The sequence below is a fragment of the Sciurus carolinensis genome, chromosome 14, assembly GCF_902686445.1.
Source record: "Sciurus carolinensis chromosome 14, mSciCar1.2, whole genome shotgun sequence".
In the NCBI taxonomy this organism is placed as follows: domain Eukaryota; kingdom Metazoa; phylum Chordata; class Mammalia; order Rodentia; family Sciuridae; genus Sciurus; species Sciurus carolinensis.
In genome coordinates, this window is record NC_062226.1 from 55,787,574 (window position 1) to 55,810,138 (window position 22,565).

At 32.0% G+C, this 22,565-nt stretch overlaps 1 protein-coding gene across 5 annotated transcripts in view; it reads left to right on the top strand.

Moving 5' to 3' along the window:
* The window catches only part of Zdhhc21 (zinc finger DHHC-type palmitoyltransferase 21), a 64,568-nt gene that overhangs the window by 19,835 nt on the left and 22,168 nt on the right, over window positions 1-22,565 (top strand). For all 5 annotated transcript variants that reach the window (XM_047525095.1, XM_047525097.1, XM_047525098.1 and 2 more), the window contains 2 exons: window positions 3,983-4,094; window positions 6,998-7,136. In XM_047525095.1, coding sequence (XP_047381051.1) covers window positions 3,983-4,094; window positions 6,998-7,136 — 251 coding nt within the window. The remainder of the gene's footprint in view (window positions 1-3,982; window positions 4,095-6,997; window positions 7,137-22,565) is intronic.

Consider the following 22,565-nt stretch of genomic DNA (forward strand, 5'->3'; position numbering starts at 1 on the left):
CAAGGGCCTCATGGTGCTAGGCAAGCACTCTACCACTAAGCTACATCCCCAGGCCCCTAAAGCCACTTTTTGACACAGTGTTACAAAGCAAAATCGTTTTTTTTTTTTTTTTTTTTTAAGTTTTTAAAAAAATTTAAAATTTTTAAAATTTTTTCTAATTAGCTATACATGACAGTAGAATGCATTTGGACACATCGTATATAGATGGAGTATAACTTCTTATTCTTCTGTTTGTACATGATGTAGAGTTCCATAGGTCCTGTAGTCATACATGCACATAGGATAATCATATCCGATTCGTTCTACTCTCATTTCTACCCCCATAGACCCTCCCCTTCCTTCACTACTCTCTGTCTAATCCGAAGTACCTCTATTCTTCCTAACCTCCCCGGCTTATTGTGAATTAGCATCTACATATCAGAGAATACATTCAACCTTTCGTTTTTTGGGATTGGCTTATTTCACTTAGCATGATATTCTCCAGTTCCATTCATTTAGTAGCAAATGACATAATTTCATTCCTATTTAAAGCTGAATAATATTCCATTGTATATATAAATACCATAATTTCTTTATCCGTTCATTTGTTGAAGGGCACCTAGGTTGGTTCTATAGTTCAGTTATTGTGAACTGAGCTGCAGAGAAAAGTCTTCCAAGTTTCTTTTTCTTTCTTTCTTCCTTTTTTTTTAATCAGCCCATTTTGATGCTGTCCCTCAAAATTTTACCTCAAGCTACAAGGATGCATGTGCAATTAATGATCAGGGTCATACATTCACACATAGTTTTACTGTTTTCCTTCCTCTAACATTGTTCTTAAAATGTTCTATAAGAGACTTATTGACATTTATTTCCTACATTGACAAGTATTTTTGTCAGGAAACCTATATTAGGATGCAAACCTTATATTGATTTTAGTAGTTTCAAGTATTATTTTTCTTCCTCAAACAGTATTTTGTGATTAAAAATAAGAGAGAGGGCCCCATAAAATGTGATTCTTTCAAGACTTGAATAGAAAATGATTCCTTATTTTTTTATTTCTATTTTATTTTTTTGTAGTGCTAAGTTAGAACCCAGGGCCGTGTGCACGCTAGGCAAGTGCTCTACCACTGAGCCATGTTCCCATCTTTGATTCCTTAAGAGGTATAAACCAAACTAAATCAAAGCAAACTTTGCTTTATATTCATTCAGACGTTTATAGTATTAATAAAGATCCAAGTTAAACAATGTGATGCTATTTACTCATACAACCTCAGTCATTTATGGAATTTGTCTTTTTCTCTTTTATTTTGCTTTGGTGTTTCTCACCCTTAAAAAAATTGTTTGCTTTTAATTTTTCTATGAGTACCATAAATTATCAATCAGATTCTCTCTTTTATAGGCTTTTATTTTATATTGTTAGATGGCTACTATAAAAATCTCAATAGTGAATCATCAGACATCAGACTATGTCATTCATCAAGATCCTATTGGAACTGAGTAAACCCTGAAAAAGGAAAGGGAAGACACTAATAAATGCTTTATCAGTATGTATGTTAAATTAAAGCTGATGGTTTTTCCTAGAAACACTGCAAAAACAAAAATGTATTTTATAGTTCTAGCTTTTATAATAGTGATTTCTTATTTGTTCTCTGAACACATAAATATGCATGTGTGCTTATGCATGTGTGTGTAATTGTGTTTATAGGGCTTTCTCATTTTACATATTTTGTAGTACCTTCAATTTAGCCAAAGGAATGGTTTAAGCTCTTTCTTTAAACAAATTTATGGTCCAGACCACAGGTTGGTAGCCTTTACTATAAAGGCCTGATAGTAAATATTTTGACCTTTATGGGCCATATAAGTCTGTCACAACTCAGCTTTGTCACTGTACCACAGAAGGCAGCCATGAATAATATATAAATGAATGGGCATATGACAAAACTTTGTTTATAAACAGTGAAATTTAAGTTCATATAATTTTTACATGTCACATGTATGATTTTTACATATCACATTTTTAACTCATGGGTTACAAAAACAGATGGTGGAATGTATTTACCTGCAGACTGTAATTTGCCAGTCTGTGATCTAAACTACAGAAGTACAGACTTTCTTTGAGATAACCAAATGCTTTCCTTTCATAGGATATAACATTTTTGTTACAAAATAAAAAATTTATTCTCTAGAATATTATATGTTGATGCTCAGAAGATACCATAATGAAGCATTCTGTTTATGTTTTGAAGGATTGATTTATAAACATTAAGTTTTTAAAAAATATTTTTAGTTGTAGAGGGACACAATACCTTTATTTTATTTATTTTTATGTGGTGCTGAGGATTGATCCCAGTGCCTCACACGTACAAGGCAAGTTCTTCACCACTGAACCACAAAGCCCAAACATTAAGTTTTTATATTGACTTTTTGTGAAAATGTCTCCACTGTAGTTTTTTTTCCTATCTCTATTCCTTGTAATGTATGAATGCCACGTTTTAACACTGGGATGTTTGAGAGCATTGAGCTAAGTGGAGAAAAATGATATGCTTCTGACATCATAATGTGTTACATAATAGATGAGTTTCCATTTCCCTTATAGTTAAATAATACTAGTTTATTTGTATCTAAATTAAGCTTTAATATTGTTGCTGTCTCACATGATATACTTCATTAAAATAAGAATTATAAGAAATAAAAGGATTTTCTCCTAAAATAAGATTTGAAATGCAAAAGATAGTGTTATCAACCTTCTTATTATTGGAACAAACAATTTTATGTAGATTTTATTTGTACTTGCTGGTTTCTTCAGAGACATCTGTAGTAGAAAATGTTTCCCTGATGCTTTACTGCATAAAATTCCAGAATGTTGACTTATTCCCAGCCATTAACTGAAATATTGGAATTCAAATGGGGAATCATTTTAGGAAACTACTAATATCTTCTTTTATTTTTATTTAGAATCTTTCTTTTTTTATTTTAGTCTTTTAGTACTTCGGCAAGCATTTGTTGACCACCTGTTGTATGCTAGTCACATTCTGCATATACTGATATTCACTGTGAATATGGAAGTCAGGATAATTTTGCCATTTCTATACTTTAAATGAGGATGTGGGGTAGTATAAAAACAAGTGCTGAAAAAAATCAAGAATTTTATAAAAATAAAATTACATTTCAATACATATTAAAAGATGTATTTATATAGTAGCAATTGTCTTGTCTTGGAAGATGACTGTCCCATGTATTTAATGGGTCTGATTAGAACTGTTTATAATGAAAACAAATGCCTTTTTGCTTATGTAAACCTCATGTTTTTAGCATAGGATATAATTGTGTGTTCTTTTACTATATACCAGAGGAAATTCCTGCTTAGTGATAGAACAGTTTTGTAAAGTACCTCTTTATTTGTATTACATACTAATCTTGTAAATTTCTTCACTACTGAAACTATTCTGATACTTCTAAACCCATTCTGATCTTCTTTAACCTGCTCCTATATATATTCTAAGATTAATTAATGGAAAGGGTTTGGGAGCGAATACCATCTCTGTTTTCTGAGTGAGTTTATAGGATTGATTTCAATTTATTAATCTGCTGAACCCAAGACTCCATGTAATTTCTTCTTTAGTGCTTTTAGATGATAAAATTTATGTAAGTTAGTTTAAATAAATTCTGTTTTGATATGGTAATACAGTTGTACTTTAGGGTTTTGTCATTCGATTTCCCTTATTTGCTAGCAATATGCGCATAACTCAAGTACATTGATTGCTTCTGTTCCTTACTTTGATGGAAACAGTATTATTTTCATAATGTTTAAAATTAGAAACACAAAATAAGATATATAGACTAGAACAGCAGCATTTATGGCACATTTACCCTGGAGAGTTAGAAAGAAAAATCTCTTAGAGCTAGATATTAAAGAGTTCTATAAAATCTTCTAAACAGTTGTTGCTGAATTTTAGCATTAATCATTTGTCTTTGTTAAATGCATTTTAATTTCTTTCTCTAGAAAGGGAGTTCTGGGAATTATGTAACAAGTGTAATTTGATGAGACCAAAGCGTTCCCATCATTGCAGCCGCTGCGGCCACTGTGTGAGGAGAATGGATCATCACTGTCCATGGTAAGGAAAGAATAATGCACTTTTAGTAAAAAAAAAAGAAAAGAAAGAAAGAGAGAAAAAGTTGATGAAAATGTCATACCTGACACGTTTAAATAAAAATTTAAGTTATTCAATTAAAAAAAGTTTTCTAATAAGAACAAATGTATATTTTATTTGGTCATATGGTTCTGTCAACTCCCAAAGGCATTTTCCACCAAAATCCCCTTTGCTGAGAAGGAGATATTGAACAGAACACTAAAAATTAACTTGCACCCAAATATACAAAAAGACTGAAGTGCTTGTATTAAATGAGGCATTTGGTACAGTATCTGTCATGCAGGAAGTACTTAAATAGTAGTTGTTAGTTCTTATGATAAACCATATATATCCCATTATTTTTATTTCCCTTTCCTTGTTCAGTTAAAGAGCAACACATTTCAGATACCTGATAACCTCCTTCTTACCCCGTAAGCCTTTTAAGTATTATGTATTAGATATATGTATTAAGATTTCATGCATATTGTATGTGTGTAAATAGTAATTAGCTGATTCTGTTGAACTGCCAACATTTTTGGTCAATAGGGGGCTCTCTTGTAATACTTAAAGAAAATCTTCCTTTGAAAAATAGAATTTTTGAAAACAAATGCTGTGAGAATTCTGTATTGTATCTCATTTCAAAGCTGTCACTGAAATCTGTGAACAAGATATTGTATTTAATTCTGTTTTCCTAGCATTGAGTCTTGTATAAATATTTAAACTGGTATAGTGTAGCACTTTATAAATATATCTATATACATCTAGATTTATGTTTGTACACACATGCATGCATTTATACAAAGTTAACTACATCACAGTATTCTTTATAACTTCATTCATTGAAAGTTGAATGAAGAGTAGAATTTACCTTTGCCTAATACTGTTGGTCAGTATAGTTTCCCTTATTTTTTTTTAATATATATTTTTTAGATGTTGGTGGACCTTTATTTTATTCATTTATTATATGTGATGCTGAGAATTGAATCCAGTGCCTTACACATGCTAGGCGAGTGCTCTACCACTGAGCCACAACCCCAACTCCATAGTTTCCCTTATTTTTGATCATTTATTTTGATGGCACAGCTAATTAGCAAACTTTTAGTGGTAATTTGACTTTTACTATAAACTGATTATTTAAATAGATGATAATTTCCCAAGATTAGGGAAAATTAAGAGCATTTGAAGTAAAAGTACTTCGTTACTATGTAAAAATTTTAAACATTGTCTGAAACTATCAATAGGAGAGTATAGTGTGATATATAGTGTTTTTAAAATGTGCTTTAAATTTAAACAAATTAATTCATTCCCAAATTTCTAAACCTAAATGATATTTGCAATCACAGTAATAGGTTAAAAACAGGTATGTGAAGCATGTATTCAGAAAAGTGGTAATTACTGAAGAACTCAATTTTAAGCACGTTTTATAGTAGTGTTGCTGATTAGAAATATAATAACGTTCATGGTACATTATTATTGCAAGATATTGATTCTTCCTTGCAAAAGAATGCTGTAGTTTTAAAGATTTACAAAGAAATCAGCTTGGAAATGTATTTTTAAAGGCTAGGATATTTAAGAGTAAAGACTAGCTTGTTGGTGACCAAATGAAGTGCCTTTTAACTCAAATTCTAACATTGAGGTGTTTTCTCTGTAGGCTTATTGCTCCCATGGTTTTATTAAACTTTTCACACTATTGGTAGGAGAGGAGAAGTAGAAAAGATTATAAGATTGGAAAGGAGGGAACCTAAATAGATTTAGTGCTTATTAAAGCTCTCTGATTAAGAATGAAGTATTCACAGCAGTTGTTTGTCAACTTCTTGGGTATAGGAAGCAAGGGACAAGAATGTCATCTTTTAAGCAACAGCTCTCAAAGGACATCTTTGAGTACATGCATAAGCTCCCTTCTCTTACAACCCTGCTTGCAAGTAACAAAACAGGGAATCTTTTTGTTTACAAAACATGTACTCTTAAGTCTAAAAAATGCCTCCGGAAGGTTTCTAAGTTCTGTATTTGACTTAAGAAAAATAGTTTAGTGATATACCTTAAAAATAACTTAAGTTAGTAGCACAACTGGTTATATCTTTTTTCTTTTTTCTGGGACAGTGTAGTGCTCTTTTGAAATGAAAACATTCATGCAAGGTAATTTTAAATCAGAGTTTTCTTTAGGAATTTTAAATACTTTAAAAATTTGGATATATAGTATGTAAGTTGAGAACAATTTAATACTCAACTTAAATTAGTGTTTAAAAAATTTGAATTATAACATTAATCCTTGATCCTAGTTGAGCTTCTTTGTTATGTTGGTGGAAGTGTAGCTTTTAGTATTTTTAATACATTTATATTTTCAGCAACCAGGAATAGACTTTGAAAAGTAAGAAAAATTTTGAACACTTAGGAGTTATGTCAGAGTGGCAAGTTTAGGCTATTTTTACTTGAAAGCATTCAAATTGCTCTCCACAGTTAGAATACTATGCCAGAGGAAGAATAGTATCAAAAGAGAGTTCTTCCTTCTTCTCTATTGGCCCCTAGCTTTTCTAACTATGTGTCCTCTGGCTAGTGGCTTAACTGTTTTGTTTCTGTTTCCATATCAATGATACAAAGAGACTACCTAACACCTGCTCTTTCTACCTCACTGGATTGTTGTGAGTTGAAGAATTATCAAATATATGAGGGCTTACCTTTGCAAAGTAAGAAATGCTTTACAAATGTAATATGGTATATTTATATCTTCTTTTTTTATATAGCTCGCTTTTAGGTTTGAGTGACTTTAGCATATCTCCATGAAATTAAGCATATATGAAATAATATGAGTTTAATTTTAGTCTTACTGATCCTGAAATGAACATCTTATTAAAGTTTAAAATATTCTTTTTCATTTTTTTTTTCTTCAGGATTAACAATTGTGTTGGTGAAGATAATCATTGGCTTTTTCTACAGTTGTGTTTCTACACTGAACTTCTTACTTGCTACGCACTGATGTTTTCTTTCTGCCACTATTATTATTTTCTTCCACTAAAAAAGCGTAATTTGGTAAGAAATGTTTATATCCACTAATGTTACAGCAGCTGTAGCATACAATTATTAGCATGGTAGATCCTTTAAATGCAGATTTAAAACAAAAATAAGCCCCAAACTGGTGAATTTTAAAACATATTAGAATTCAAGAAGTAGACCTTAATCTGACCCCTTTTATGGTTATTTGTTAATGTTGTGTAGCTTTCTTTAGAAAACAACATATTAGATCTTTTAATATATGTCTTGGTTTAAAATACCTACCTAATGAAAAAACAAAGGGAAGAACGTTAAATTCTTTTTTCAGGAATAAAGATCCAAGGGGAGTGATACTGGCCAAATTGTGTTATTTTGTGTGAATATACTAATATGTAACAACAAATCCCAACATTATGTACAACTATAATACACCAATAAAAAATATGTCAAGAAAAAAATAACAAAAAAAAACATAGAAACAGTTCAATTTTATAAAGGTTCTCAAAGAAACAGTTAAGTTCTTGAGAAAAAGAACTCCTTCTGCCCCTGAGTTTTAACAATAATAATTAGGTGCATTTGCAGAATGTTTTAGAGTTATCCTTATGTTTATACCATTTGAGGCAGTGCTTTCCCTTCTGTGTAGAGTAGTGGAATAGACATTAACTTCCCACAGTGGCAGTGGTGGAGGTGGTGGTGATGACAGTGGCAAGAAACTTTGATTCCCTGTGTCCACACTGGGCTGTGTACATCTCATTTTTATTCTTCCTTTATGTTCCAACACTGCACAAAGACACAGAGACTAATAGAAGTTTAGGCAAAAGGCACAAAACTAAGAAGTGACTATTCACCTGGTTTTAGTTATAGAGCTGAGGTTTGAACCTGATCTTCTGTATTTTTTGATTATTATGCTTTTCACTTTATTTGGGCTTGGATTACATTTTTAAAAATTGTGTGTGTGTGTGTGTGAGAGAGAGAGAGAGAGAGCGAGACAGAGACAGAGAGAGAGAGAGAGAGAGGAGAGGGAGACTGAGAGACAGATAAAAGAATGAGCAGGCTTACAGGTGAGGATGCAAAGTAGGGATGGAGGGAAGAATGAATAAAACCTCTGATGAAGAAGGAATTTTTCTTTTTATATCAATTTATACTGTTTAAACCTTTCTTATGAAAAAAAGATTCTGTAGTGATGCATATAGTTGAATTTGGGAAATTTTGAGAAGAAAATCTTAAATTCTGTGTGCTTGGATTGTGTTAGTATACATGATCATTTTAAAGGATTAATATTTTCTGAATATTTGCTGTTTCACTATTAGTGAGGCCTTGTGATTATTTTTATTTAGATATACCTTGAGCAATTAAAATTAGGTACTAATCTGAAAAAAGTTCAAAAGAAAATTTTAAAGTTGGTGTTTTAAATTTTAAATTTTAAATGGGTGTTTGACATTTCCACACTGAGAAGATAGTACATTTTCATTCTGGTTTTAGAAATGTGTCATCCTATTTATAATTAATTTCTGGCATAATGGGTATTATGGTTGGAATTTGTCAGATTCTCTGAGTAAACTTTTTATATAATTGAACCTAATAAGAAAAGCATTAAAATAAAATGACTCAGTAAGATTATTAAGGTTATTATTTTTTTTAAAGTGAGAGAAAGAAAATTTAGTGCTGTTAGTGATAAACTAAAGCTCTCTAAAAGGGAATGCATTGTAGTGTAATGGATTGACAAACTGTGGGGCATTGGGTTAAATTTGGCTCTCTGCTTATGTATATTTGAAAGTTTTAAGTGTTTTATTAAAGTTTTACCGAAAAACAGCTGCTCTCATTTGCTTACATATTGTCTATGGCTGCATTTGTGCTACTACAGATTTGAGTAGTATTGACAGACTATGGCCAGTAGAACCTAATGTGACCAGAAACCTACTATATTAACTACCAGACTCTTTATGTTAAATTTTCCAGCCCCTGATAGTGGAAAGATACTGGTTCAAAGCCTGGCTTTTCTTATAACATGTATAACCTTTGATAGGTTCTTCTACCTCTTGGATTTATATTGCTTCTTCTAAAAAATGTGAATAATAGATTAAGGTAATTATGTAAAAATACCTGGTATATACTAGATATTCAATTTACGTTATATTTCATTTTAATGAAAAGCCCTCAGAAAGAGAGAGTAGTTTTTCTTTGATTTCTTAATTTTAATGAATATATTATAGAACATTTAACAGTGTTACTGGGAGATTCATGATGTACTAAGAAATTCCAGTAATCAAATAAGAATGTCATGGTGATCAAATAAGAATGTCATGGTGATACCTAACTGAAGGATTAAAACATTTGAAGTTGCCCACTGATTTATTTCTTTAAATGTATGATAGAGACTCTGGATGTATTAATGCCTATTAGAGGAAGAATTTGTTTCTTTTAAAGGGAAAAACTGACTGTAGGCGATATATCTACCTACCTTTATATGTACACATATATACCTTTAATATGCATTCTGAATGTTAAAAAAAGCAATACAGTAAAAGTTTATTGAAAGATTAAAAATATTAAGGAAAAAATATACAAAAAGTTAGTACAAGCTGGATTTTAGAAACTTGAACCAGATTTCTCCTTAGAACAATTAATTGTTGAAGTAATATAGTTTTTTGTTTTAAAGTCATGTTAATTAATAATATTACTAAATAAAATTTAAAAATTATATCATTACTTTTAACAAGTTACTTTCATAATAAGCAGTGAATTATAATCTAGATCCCCAGAATTACTTATAATTTATGTTATTTATGTCTAGTAGTGCTGAATAGACAGTGTTCTCGTAAACTGACTTACACTATTCTTATTGCATTAAGTGGGATGCTTTTATAATTTACCATCATGTTAGAGGTAATAAAATGGAAACTTGAAGAGTTTATATTACGTTTCTAAGATCATTTTGCATCCTATTGAAAAATCAGTATTTAAAAATCTTGTACATGATATATTCTCTTGTGAAGAGGCTCATGGAGAGAGGAGCTTTAACACAATGTTGCCCAATATAAGGAAAGACAATTTTATTAGACAAATTTAAATACATACAATGCAATGTTTGTTATCAGTGTTTCTAACTAAATTTACTAGAGTAAAGCTAAATTCTTAAGACCAAAATTATGACCAAAATTATAGAAAGTATTTTATAATTTATATATCCCAAAATATTCCCAGGATCTAAAGCAAAATTGATGTTCAGTAGTCACTCAATATACATTGAAATGAATTCTAGTCATTTCATTGATTTAGATTGAAAAGTTAAAACTATATAACTAGGCATATACAAATTTAGAATTGTTATATATTCTTGGTGAATTGACTTGTTTCATTATAAAATATACCTCCTATTTGTATAGTGATTCTTGCCCATTATTTGTTTCATTGTATTAGTTTTCTTTTTGTGAGTGTTTTCATAGTATGTCTTTTTCTCCTTTTTACTGTGAAATTTTATTTTTTCTTATGTCTTATGTCTTGTATGCTTCTTGTAGATGGCAGATATTTCAACTAAAAAAAAAAAAACTAATCTATTGGTCATTGTCTTTTTTTTTTTTTTGGATACCAGGGATTGAACTCAGGGGCACATAACGACTGAGCACATCCCCAGCCCTTATTTTACTTTTTTATTTTGACAACTCACTAAGTTGCTAAGGCTGGTTTTGAACTTGTGATCCTCCTGCCTTACTTTCTGGAGTCACAGGAATCATAGGTGTGTGCCACCACACCCAGTAGTCATTGTCTTTTAATTGAAATACTTAGTTTGTTTTTATTTAGTTTATTCTTATTTATTTTCTATTTGACCCATCTGTTCTTTGTTTCCATTTTTCTCCTTGCCTATTTTGGAATTTTCCATTTGAATTCCATTTCTTTTTCTGATAGTTTTATTCTTTTACTCCTTTAAAAAATATTTTTTTGATATTTTTAAAGAGGTCTAATATAAGTTAGACTATCAACATTGCCCACATAATGAATGTGGTACCCTTAGAACATGCCCCACCATTATCATTTTTGGGTATGGTGCGGTATGCAGTAGAAGTGGAACTAAATCACATGCTAAGAAAACATTGTTGCTGCTACTTATGCATTATGTTATGATGCATATATTATATATTGTGAATATTTATTTTGAATTATCCACATATTGGTGCTTTTCTTAGTCCTTTGTGTCTTCATAAATTTCTAAGCCACAGGGATATTTTTCCCTGTTTTTTACTTCAAGTCTGCTGAAACAAATTCTCCCAATTTTCATACACCTGAAAATGTCTATTTCTCCTTCATTTTTGAAGCATTCATTGGTTGGCAAAGAATTATAAATTGAAAATTACTTTTTTTTTTCTAAGTTATTCTGTTGCCTTGTGGTTTCTTATAATTTGTGTTGTAAAGCCATTTGTTGGTCTTATTTTTGCTCCATAGAAATGATGCTTGTCTTTTCTCAAGCTACTTCTATGATTCTTTTAAATCTTTATATTTTAGCAGTTATTCTGTAATTTTGTGATGTGCTTCAGTGTTATTTTTGATGCATTTTTCTCGATGGATACTTTTATGTAACTTCTTGAGTCTGTGGACTGAAAGAAATTTTTAAGTTATAGAAGTTTCTTGGCCAGTATCATTTTAAATATTACTTCTGCCCTACTTTTTCTCTTGCAGTTTTGAGATTCTAATTAAATATATATGAGGTCTCACTGTCCTGCCTATCTTTCTGTTCTTTCTGCATTTTCCTTTTTCTCCTTGCAGTTTAATCTAGATATTTTCTACTAATTTGTCTTCTGATTTACTAATCAGCTTTTCTGCTCTCATCTATTGAATTCTTAATTCAGTTATTTTATCTTTCAGTTTTATAATTTCCATTTGATCCTTTTTTCATAGGTTACTTCTCTGGTAAAAATTTCCATTTTGTCATCTATTTTTTAAACGTTTTAAACAAAGTTATTTTAATATCTGTGTCTGATAACTTCAGTTTTGAGATTTCTGTGTCTGTTTTTGTTGACTTTTTCCCTCTTCCTTTCCAGATATTTGGTTCAATATTCTGACATGCCTCATAAATTTTTATTGGATTCCGGGCATTTTGTTTGATAACTTAAAAGAAGAGCTGGTTGATGTGTTCTAATTCCAGATAATGATTTACTCTGTATTTGTTTTTTAAATACAGGATATATGAGAAAGTTTTTCTTAATTCATTCAGGAGTTTTATTACCTTTTTTCTAATGCTGAATAGCAGAACATTGGTCTAAATACTTGAGTTCTTTGGAAGATAACATGTATTATATTTATTGGTATTTTGTAAAGATTGATAAGTGCTAGATTTGTTTTGGTGAAGGACTAGTTCCAGTTTGCCTGTACTCCTATGGTGTATCCTTTTGGTGTCTCAGTTGAAAATTGGAGGTGTTTATTATGAATTGTGCCTTCCAGTTGTTTGTCTTGTCCAGGTAAAAGCAGTATAGAATTTAGGGCTAATCTTAATGTATTTCTACTCTCTCTCTCTTAAATTCTGGCTAGTTTGACTACTTTCCAGTGTCTTCTAATAGCTATTTATTAATTAGTTGGGTTTTCTCTGGGTTTTTATACGATTCTGGGTGGGAGCATTGATCTCATGCAAACAGTTCCCTAATAGGCATTAATGGCAATAGGACTTTGCTTAAAAATTTCTCCTCTGGTGATTCTAATCATGCTGCCTAATCCACAGCTCCAGGAAGCAGAGCTCATGTTATAATCAGTGTACATGATATACTGTGAAGTTGTATGGGGCAAAATTTCTGTGGCCCTCTAAGCTTTGAGAACTGTTATGCTGTAGGGAATTGAACTCAATGAATTTATAACTGAGGTGGAGAGTAAACAAATGAAAAGATGAGGAAAGCCTTGAGACATCAATTGGAATAGTCAGTTTTAGGGTAAAATGTATTCTAAAAATACCAACTGTATAGTGAATATTTCTAAGGCCGAATAATGGAACATTGTTCTCTCTATAGCAGTTCTTTTGAAGATGACATTGTGGTTTTCTTTTTTAAGCAAAGTAGGAAAATTACTATTTTAGTACAAAAGTCACCATTATTACTATTGACATTTAAAAAAGTTTTGCCATGGAATATTCTTCAAATAATTCAATACTGTCATTTTTTAGTGTCTTGTGTTCCTTTGTTTTTCCCTAAAACAGACAAAAAAGAATATGCAGCTCTTGATTATGTGTATAAAGTTGGCCAGATGGTGTCAGAAACTTCTTTAATTCATTCTCCTTGTTTCTGTTTTTTGGAATGGAGTTAATATCACCCAAAGTCCCCAAGTATCTTTGGAAATGGTACTAATGATTACTCTGCATCTTTCTTGTGAAATAATGATGCAGTTGGAGTATGCCATGGATTTTGAGCCTATATTCTGTTATAGTTAGCCAGACTGAAGTGAATGGTCTTGTCTGCATTTTCTGTATACCCTTTCAGGTAGATAGATGGCAGCATAGTATCTTTTCTAGCCCATCTTTAAATGACAAAGCTGAGTGCTTGTCTTCTGGGTTGGAAAATGAAATGTTAACCACTCTTACATGTTTGTTTGTTTGTTTAAGGTAGAAAATATCATTAAAAGAAAAAAAACACATGAGTTCCATTTTGACTGTTATAATGGAACTGAACCTGTACTCAGAAAAATCTGGTGCATTATAGTTATGCTCATGGGAAAAAGAGTTGGAGAAATTCTGGGAAATGTACAGTTTGGAAATCTGATTCTCCATTTCTCCTTTCTCACTTTCTGTTTTCAGGAAAGGCCTTTTTAGCTGGATTACTGTAATTTTTTTTTTTTTACAATTGCCATCTATCTATCAATCTATCTAGCTATATTTTTTTAAATATTAATTTAATCCTTTTTAGATCCACCACCCCCTCATGATGCTGGGATTAAACCCAGGGCCTTGTCAGGGCCTTGTACATGTTAGGCAAGTACTCTACCACTGAGCTACTTCCCCAGTCCTTTATTTTTCTTCTTAATTTCTTTGCTTTTAGAATATCCATCTGTCAGGGATGTTCAAAGATTTACCTGTTTTTACTTTGTGAAATTTTGAGAAAATTCATCAATATGTTCTTTGTTGAGGGAAAGGAGTAAGGAGTATAGTAGGTAAGGGTTTTGTAGTTCATCATGATTCAGTGCCCAAATTTGGGGTTTATTTTTTTAAGCTCTAAAAATATTGACTTACATTCTAAGCTAAGGAAAGTCTGCACACCTAAAAAGAATTATTATATACTATCGTCTTTGAAAAAGTAATTTAAAAATTCCAAGGTTCACAATGAGTGTTAAGAAGCAAAAATAAATGGATATCTAGAAAAATTGCAGGAACTTTAATACTTCTTTTTTCTAAATAGGTAGGGATAAATTAAATATTTTTGGTAGAAGCAAAAAAATCAGTAAAGCTTATAAACTTTGAAAAGTCTTGAAAAAATTTTCACATGTTGGGCATTAACCTCATTTGACCTTCATTTACATTTATCATGACAGTATAATGTTGGATTTACCTAAAAGTCCTCTTGAAAGTAATGTATTACTTTAGTTATTGGGAAAATTGAAAATTATTGTAAAGATTTAAAAACCTATGCATTGGGGAATGATTTGGCATTTTAATTGGTAAAATGGATGGATATTGAAGAAAATGAACTTTGGTATGATTTGGGCTGATTTTTGTCTGTCCCTAAGTCATGCTTTGGTATAGCACCAAGCTTGCAAATGCGTTTTATGTTTTTGCCTGAAGAAAATTTTAAAGCAGTATTATTACAGCATAGCTTTTCATTAAAAAGAAACCAGATTGATAAATACTAAAGCATCACCATATCTGCTCTTCAAAGAATGTTCATTGTACCTTCTGATAGGCCCTTGCTTCCTTCCTTCCTTCCTTTTTTCCTTTCTTCCTTCCTTCCATCCATCCATCCATCCGTCTGTCCTTGGGATGGAACCTGGGAGGCTTAACCACTCAGCTACATCTCCAATCCTTTTTATTTTTTTATTTTGAGACAGGGTCTCTCTAAGCTGCCCAGGGTTCAAGGCTGGCCTCAAACTTGAAATCCTCTTGCCTCAGCCTCCCAAAGTGCTGGGATTATGGGCATATGCCACTGTGCCCAACCTGATATTTCTTTTTTTATGGAGGCTGCCCTGTTATAGTATTTTGTCTTGTATACAGATGTTCATATATGTCTTCTTAAAGGCATTCTAGTAGGTTAAAACATATTTTAAAAATACTTAAATCTGTTGGCAATCAGATATTGTAGATCATGATTATTATTTCCTTATATGAGGAAACAAACTTTTTAATTTAATTATTATTTTTAAATTGTTTTACAGACTACATTTTGATTTGTTGTACATAAGTGGGGTACATTTGTGGTTATTAGTGTCAAGGTAGTCATTTGTGGCATACCACTTTAGTTCTAAGGTTGTAGTTTTATAATGATTTTTTGATGAAATAGATTCAGATGATTTCTAATTGATTGTTTTGTATTTTTATGTCAAGGGCAAAAACTAACATACTAACTGCATTTAAGGCTATGAGAGTATGGGTTGACAGAGGGGAAGAGAGGAGAATTTCAATAAAGGACCTGCTGCCAAAATTCAGAAAAGGAAAATAAATAATGTTTAGTAGCCCAGCCAACTCTTCTACTAGGAAGATATGTTATTATTATTCCAATTGGCTGATGTCTAATAGCGTTGCTAGGGATTTGATGTCAGAACTGTGCCACAGAATTATTCGCCTAGGCTTTGGCTAACAAAGACTAGAAATAGCCAGAAGACTTGGTTGCAGGTAGCTTTTAATATTGGTAAATCTCTTCTTGATTTATTTTAATCTTTTTATATAATCTTAAAGCATCCTGAGTAATATGCTATTTATTGCTATTTGTAAAAATCTTTCATACTTAAAAAAATCTTGGTTTTCTTAATACATACAAGGTCATTTATTTATTATGGTCATGAATGAATGGATAAGATTGCTGAAATATATATTTAACTTTATGGATTTTTGATAAGAGTAAAAGAATAATGTGGAATTAAGATCAGTATGAGATGAAAATTATTTTTAATGGTAGTATGAAAGTAATTTGGCTTTTTCGTTCATGAATCTTGAAATGCTAGTAGAGATATATCCCTTGGTAATATTTTTGTTTTTGTTTTTGTTTTGTTTTTCACATGAAAGGAATAATGTCAGGTATATAGTGTTTATACACACACACACACACACACACACACACACACACACACACACATAGCCTATAAACTATATACCTGACACTATTTTAGACTATTCTGTTATTCTGACAGTAGTCAGTTATATTCATCAGTCTATCCCTGTGCTTTTACTGACAGATGGGATTCAGAAACCTTATAATAAATCTTGACATTGTACTGCAATACCAGCTTGACTAATATATGTTCTCATTAAATGTGTTTATGTAGCATATTAATTACAAATATGATAGCATTTAACATAGAAGATTTAGCAGTTTTTATTTCACTATAAGACTTCTTCAATCATTTTGAGATTAAATGGTTAAATTGTTAAAATCTGGCACAATTTTTTTTGTTACTCTTCTTTTACCAAACACTGTAGCACTGCATTAAATGGTAAATTTAGCAAGATATGTTATCCTATTTTCTTATTGAATTCTCTAACTTTTCTAGAAATTTTATTGCTAGAATTTTACTGCTAGGCAAAATAATTTTTCAGAGACATTTACTTTCTGCCTGCAGTGAGGTGCCAGTAAAATTTGCTCTGTAAGATAGTTGCATACATGTCTGCACCAAAATGTAATGTTTAATTCTGAACACTCAGTGATAGTCACTAGAGAGCCATAAATAGTGATTTTCCCCCCTTTAGATGTTAATTTCCTTTAGAATGTAATAAGACTGAAAAATGTGTATTTTACTTCAGGACTGGAGGGGCTAGTGTGTGGAGAGGATGGTACAGAATAAATCCGTAACTTCTTTACCTGTATTTTGGAATTATTAAACTTAAATGCATTCCAAAATGTGCAGAAAAGCATAAAGGTATAAGAGAATTTTATTTTAGGATTAAAATAAAATTATTTTAATGTAAGTGTAATTGCCACCTTAACTTACTGTCAGCAAGTGAAATTGATTAGTCATTTTAAATATTCAGATCTCTGTAAATTGCCATCTCAGATGCCTAAATTATTTCTCTTCTTGAAAAACAACAAAACAAAAATCAAATCCCTTACTAGTAATGTGCTGGTGCTCAGTAAGGGTATAGGGGACTTGGTTCCCCAGGGATATTGGGAGATGTCAAGATACATTTTTGATCTGACTGTTGGGGGACTTCTGATATTTAGTGGGTATAGCCAGGGATGCTATTAAATATCCTACAAGGCATAGGGAAGTTTCTCACAACAGAATTACAAACCCCAGTTGTCAATAGTGCTGAGGTTGAGAAACCATTCAGCAGATGGGAGATCACAAATTGTTACTTTCCTGGTTGGTCTCATTAAAACACTGAAAATTACTTAGTAGATTGTAATTAAAAATTGCTTCATTATGAAGAACTATTATTTTATGTGTAAATTTTATTTGTAAAACAAATTGAGAAACGCATTCAGTCATTCAACAAATATTTCTTGCATGCTTACTATGTGCACTGGTCTCTGTTCTGAGTTTGTGCATTTAAGGAGCTTACGTTCTAATTTGAGGAAACAGGCAGTAAGTAAAAGCATGGTAGACAAAATAAGTATTTTGAAGCAGCAGAATACAGGGATGGAGAGTGGTAATTGATGATGTGGTCAAAGAAGGCCTTTCTCATTGACTCTTGAGCAGAGATGTAGAACTCAAGCAAGTTACTGTTATCAGGAACAAGAACATTTCAGGAAGAGGGAAGAACCAGTGACAAGACCCTGAAGTAGAGCATGCCTGAGTTTTTCAAGGATCAGGCAGGAGATCAGTATGTCTTAAGCAGATTGAGTTAGGAAAAGAGTAATAGGCATTTGATTGAGTGCACCAGGGTTATGATTGCAAGTATACCCTTGTTTTGTTAAGATGTTTATGGTTGTGATTTGGGAGCTATTGAAGGCTTTGTATAGATTTACACAATCTCATTTATATTAGAAAGAAAATTCCGACTATTAAGAAGAATAAACTGAGGGAACAGAATGACAGCAGGAAGACTACTTATTAGGCTATTAAAATATAGTCAGAGCATGAGATGATTACAGTGGGGGTAAAAGTGTTAAAAAGTGACCTGTTAAGAATTTGAAGAGCTAACAGGGTTTAGTGATAATTTGGTTGTGGGGTATGAGATAAAGGGTGAAAAATTACAGATGATTTAAAGGTTTTAGGGCTTAGATAACTGGAAGTATGCGGATACCATATACTAAGATGAGGAGGAAGCCTGAAGGAGAGTAGGTTGTAATGAAAAGTTAGATTTTGGTTTTATGCTTGTCTACTTTGAGTACCTATTTGACATCCAAGAAGGGATACTAGGCTGTTAGAGATGGAATCTGAATTTCACCCGAGTCGTCTGAGTTAGTAGCTTTCAGCTTAAAGATGAAAATTAAAGCCATGTACTTTATTAGAGATATCTTTGAGAGTAGGTATGGATAGAGAAGAATAGAGATCTGGAGGTCAAGCCCTCTGCACTCCCAAATTTTGAATCAGAAAGGTGAGGAGGAAAAAGAAAGGTAAGGAGCAGCCAGTGAAGCAGGAGGAGAATGACAAGAGAGAGGGTCAAGAACATTGATTGCATATTGAAAGAGAAATTGTAACAGTGGTCCATGGAATGAGAACAAGTAGGAGGTGAGTGAGTGTTCCAGGGGAAGCCTACAGTAGACAATGAAATGATGGTTGGGTCCACAAATGGAGGTCCTATTGAGGCTGAGAATTTGTTAGCACTGATGCCTACAGGGAATTAATTTGAAAGATAGGAGGAGGTATTCATAGAGTGGTATACTTGAAACTGCAGTTATGTTATGGGAAAGAGTTATTGGGAATGATAGGATATAGTCTTAGAATGGATTAAAACTAGTATTCAAGACAAGATAATAAAGAAGAAATGAGTTCAAGGAATTTGCAGACCAGGTATTTGAAGAATTATTTGCTAGATCCTAAGTAACCAAATCTAACTCTGGTTTATTTTCATTTCACTTTCATCAAGTAGTGATGCCCTTAGTACTGTCTAGTTTTATACTACCTTTGGAATTTTAGATATCATTTCAAAAGATTACCAGATAACAAGATAGGGATATTATTTCATGGAACTGCCCCTCTCCTCTGCTGGTTTGTGTGCAAGGACATGTTTGTCTGTGTATATATTGCCTATGGTTACTTTTTCTGTGTTAATTTGTGCTACTACACGTGTGGAATGGTCTTGTCAGTAATCCTCTGTCTTCTCAGGGGGAGGAGACCTGCTTTATTTGTCCAGTGTTATTCTTCATTTTCATTTATTTGTTCAATATATTAAGTACCTTCTGTGAACTAGAGCCCATTCTAGGGTCCAGTGACTCATCACCGAACCAGACAGGCCCAAATCCCCATCTTCAAGATATATATTTAGTGCTATGAGAGACAGATAACAAATAAAGAAATAATCTTGTATCAGATACAATCCTATGGAAAAAGCAAAAAGGGGCATGGAGATAGGGAATGTTGGGATAATCTGTACTTTGGTCAAGGAAACATTCCCTAAGGTGATTTAAGCAAAGACATGAAGAAAATGAGGGGATAAGTATGTGGGTATCTGGAGAGTTTTCTGGGAAGAACAAACACAATGGCCCTAATATGAGAATTGGCTAGATGTTTTTGAGAAAGAGCAAGGTCAGTGAGAATGGATCAGAATGAACCAAGACAGTGGCAGATGAGGTCAGAGTCCATGTGACTCTTCTCTTTTTCCTTTGTCTCTATATCCTTTCTGTATCTTATGTGGTATATTTTTCTCTCTCCTTTCACAAGTCATATGTAACTAAATATCATTTTATATTTTATTATATATATTTTAAAAAAAGAATTGTTTAAAATCAATAAAATATTTTATATTCTTTATTTCACTATTATAACTTTCTTTTTTACTGTAATTTAATTTTTGAACCCTTTATATTATAAAATACAATGTACTAGCTGGGTTCAGTGGTACCTTCCTGTAACCCAGTGGCTCTGGAGGCTGACGAGTTCAAAGCTAGCCTCAGCAACTTAGCAAGGCTCTAAGCAATTCAGCAAGACCCTGTTTCTATTAAATAAAATATAAAAAAGGGCTGGGGATGTGGATAAGTGGTTAAGTGTTCCTGGGTTCAATCCCCAGTACAAAAATAAAATAAAATATACCTGAGGAAGAGTACACAAAAATTAAAATACATAGATCAGTATATTATTCCAGTGCTTCTTTGGACAACATTTTTAAGACTCTTGTTGAGCTAAGTATAGTTTATATTCATTACTATAAACATTTCTATAAATACTCATAGTATTTCATGTAAAATAAAATAATTTATTCATTCTATTGATGGACGTTTACATTGTTTTCCAGTTTGGGGCTATTACATATAATACTACCATTAAGCAACCTTGTTCATATCTCTTGCTCTCTATGTGCACGTGTTTCACTTGGATGTATAGCTAAAAGTGCTAGTGGTCAGAAGTTATGTGCATGTCCCTTAGATATCATTAAACAGTTTTCCAAAGTAGTTGTACCACTTTAAATCCAACCAGAAGACTGTGTAAGTTGAAGTTGCTAACAACCTCACTAATACTTGTTTAAATCTTCCCGACATTGGCGGTTGTGTGCATGTGAGCTGTACTTCATTGTGATTTATGTTTGTTTGTTTTTTACAAAAATTTTTTAGTTGTAGATGAACACAGTACTTTTATTTATTTTTATATGGTGCTGAGGATGAACCCAATGCCTGATGTGTGCTAGGCAAGCACTCTACCATTGAGCCACAGCCCCCACCCCTTCATTGTGTTTTAATTTGCATTTTTCTGATGACTCATGGACTTGAGCCCCTTTCCTATATTTATTGAGCATGTGAGTAACCTGTTTGGTGAGGTGTACCTGTTTAAGTATTTTGTCCATTTAACTTTTTTTCTGGTAATTATAGGAAGTTTTAGATTAGTACTTTTTTATTGTATATATTATAAAAATTTTCTTCCTCTCTGTGGTTTACCTTTTCAATCTGTTAGGGGTAGTTTTTGATAGAAGTTTTTAATTTTAATGTATTCTAAATTACCAGTCTTTTCTTCTTTGGGTAGCACTTTCTTGAGTTCAATTTAAGAAGTCTTTTTCTATCCTAAAATCACTGATACAATTCTCCCATAGTATCATCTAGGTACTATATTTTTCTGTCTTTCCTGTTTCAAGTTAGAATTGATTTTTGTAATTCTTGTAAGATAGGAGTCAGGATTTCATTGTTTCACAGGTGAATAGCCAATTGATATATTCATCATTTATTGAAGTGATAATTCTTTCTCCTGTTTGCAGTGTCTACTTTGTCATGAATTGAGATCCATATGTGTGTGCATGTTTCTCTCTTCTCTAGTTTGTCTATTTGTTTCTCCTTGTGATTATACCACACTGTCATAACTATAACTTTGTTATAGTTTTATAATAAATCTTATTAGACAGTAAAGCAATATTTTTCAATCTTTGAGGCTTTATGGACTTTTTTCTCTACCCCTCCAATAAAATTAAATACTAAGGAATAAGATCTTGTCAGTAGGATTGCTTTGGTAGGGCCCCCACACTGCTGAAATAGCTAAGATGTTTTACTTCCTCCTGTGGGTGATACTGGTCCTGTTGAAAATGCTCTTAGTGGAGCAGACCCTTCTACCTTGTTCTTCTTTGTGCCCCCACTCCTACCATATAAAATTTAGAAACAGCATATCAGTTTCTACAAACCAAAACAGAAAACTCCTACCCAGTAGAGTATGTTCTCTACTGTTGTGGGGATCTTTTCTTAGGATTATATTAATTCTGTTGATCAGTTTAGATAGTTGACATTTTTTATGTGATTGAATTTCCTAATCTACAAACATAATATAGCTTCAAGAAGAAATTGGAAACATGTAGTCTTGTAGTCATAAGGAGTAGCTAAAATTTTTTCTGCAGTGAATGCTCATAGGTTGACCAGTAAGTTCTAGCTCTGTCAAATATGAAAGGAAACAATTATTTCAGTCATGCAGACTCTTTCAAAGAATAACAAAAGAGTGAATCCTCCCCAGCTCATTTTATGTGTACAGCTTATCATGGATATATAACCAATCAAGGAAAATGTAAGAAACAAAATTATAGACTATCCTGTGAACATAGATGAACAACTCCCAAACAAAATATTAGTAGACTGAATAAGGTTATGCAATAACCAGCCTACCCAAGTTGAGTTTATCCTAGGAATGCAAGGTGTATTTTGCATTTGAATACCAGTACAATTTGGGTTTTAAAGAAAATTTACCTAATGACTTTAAAACAGTATTTTAAAAAAC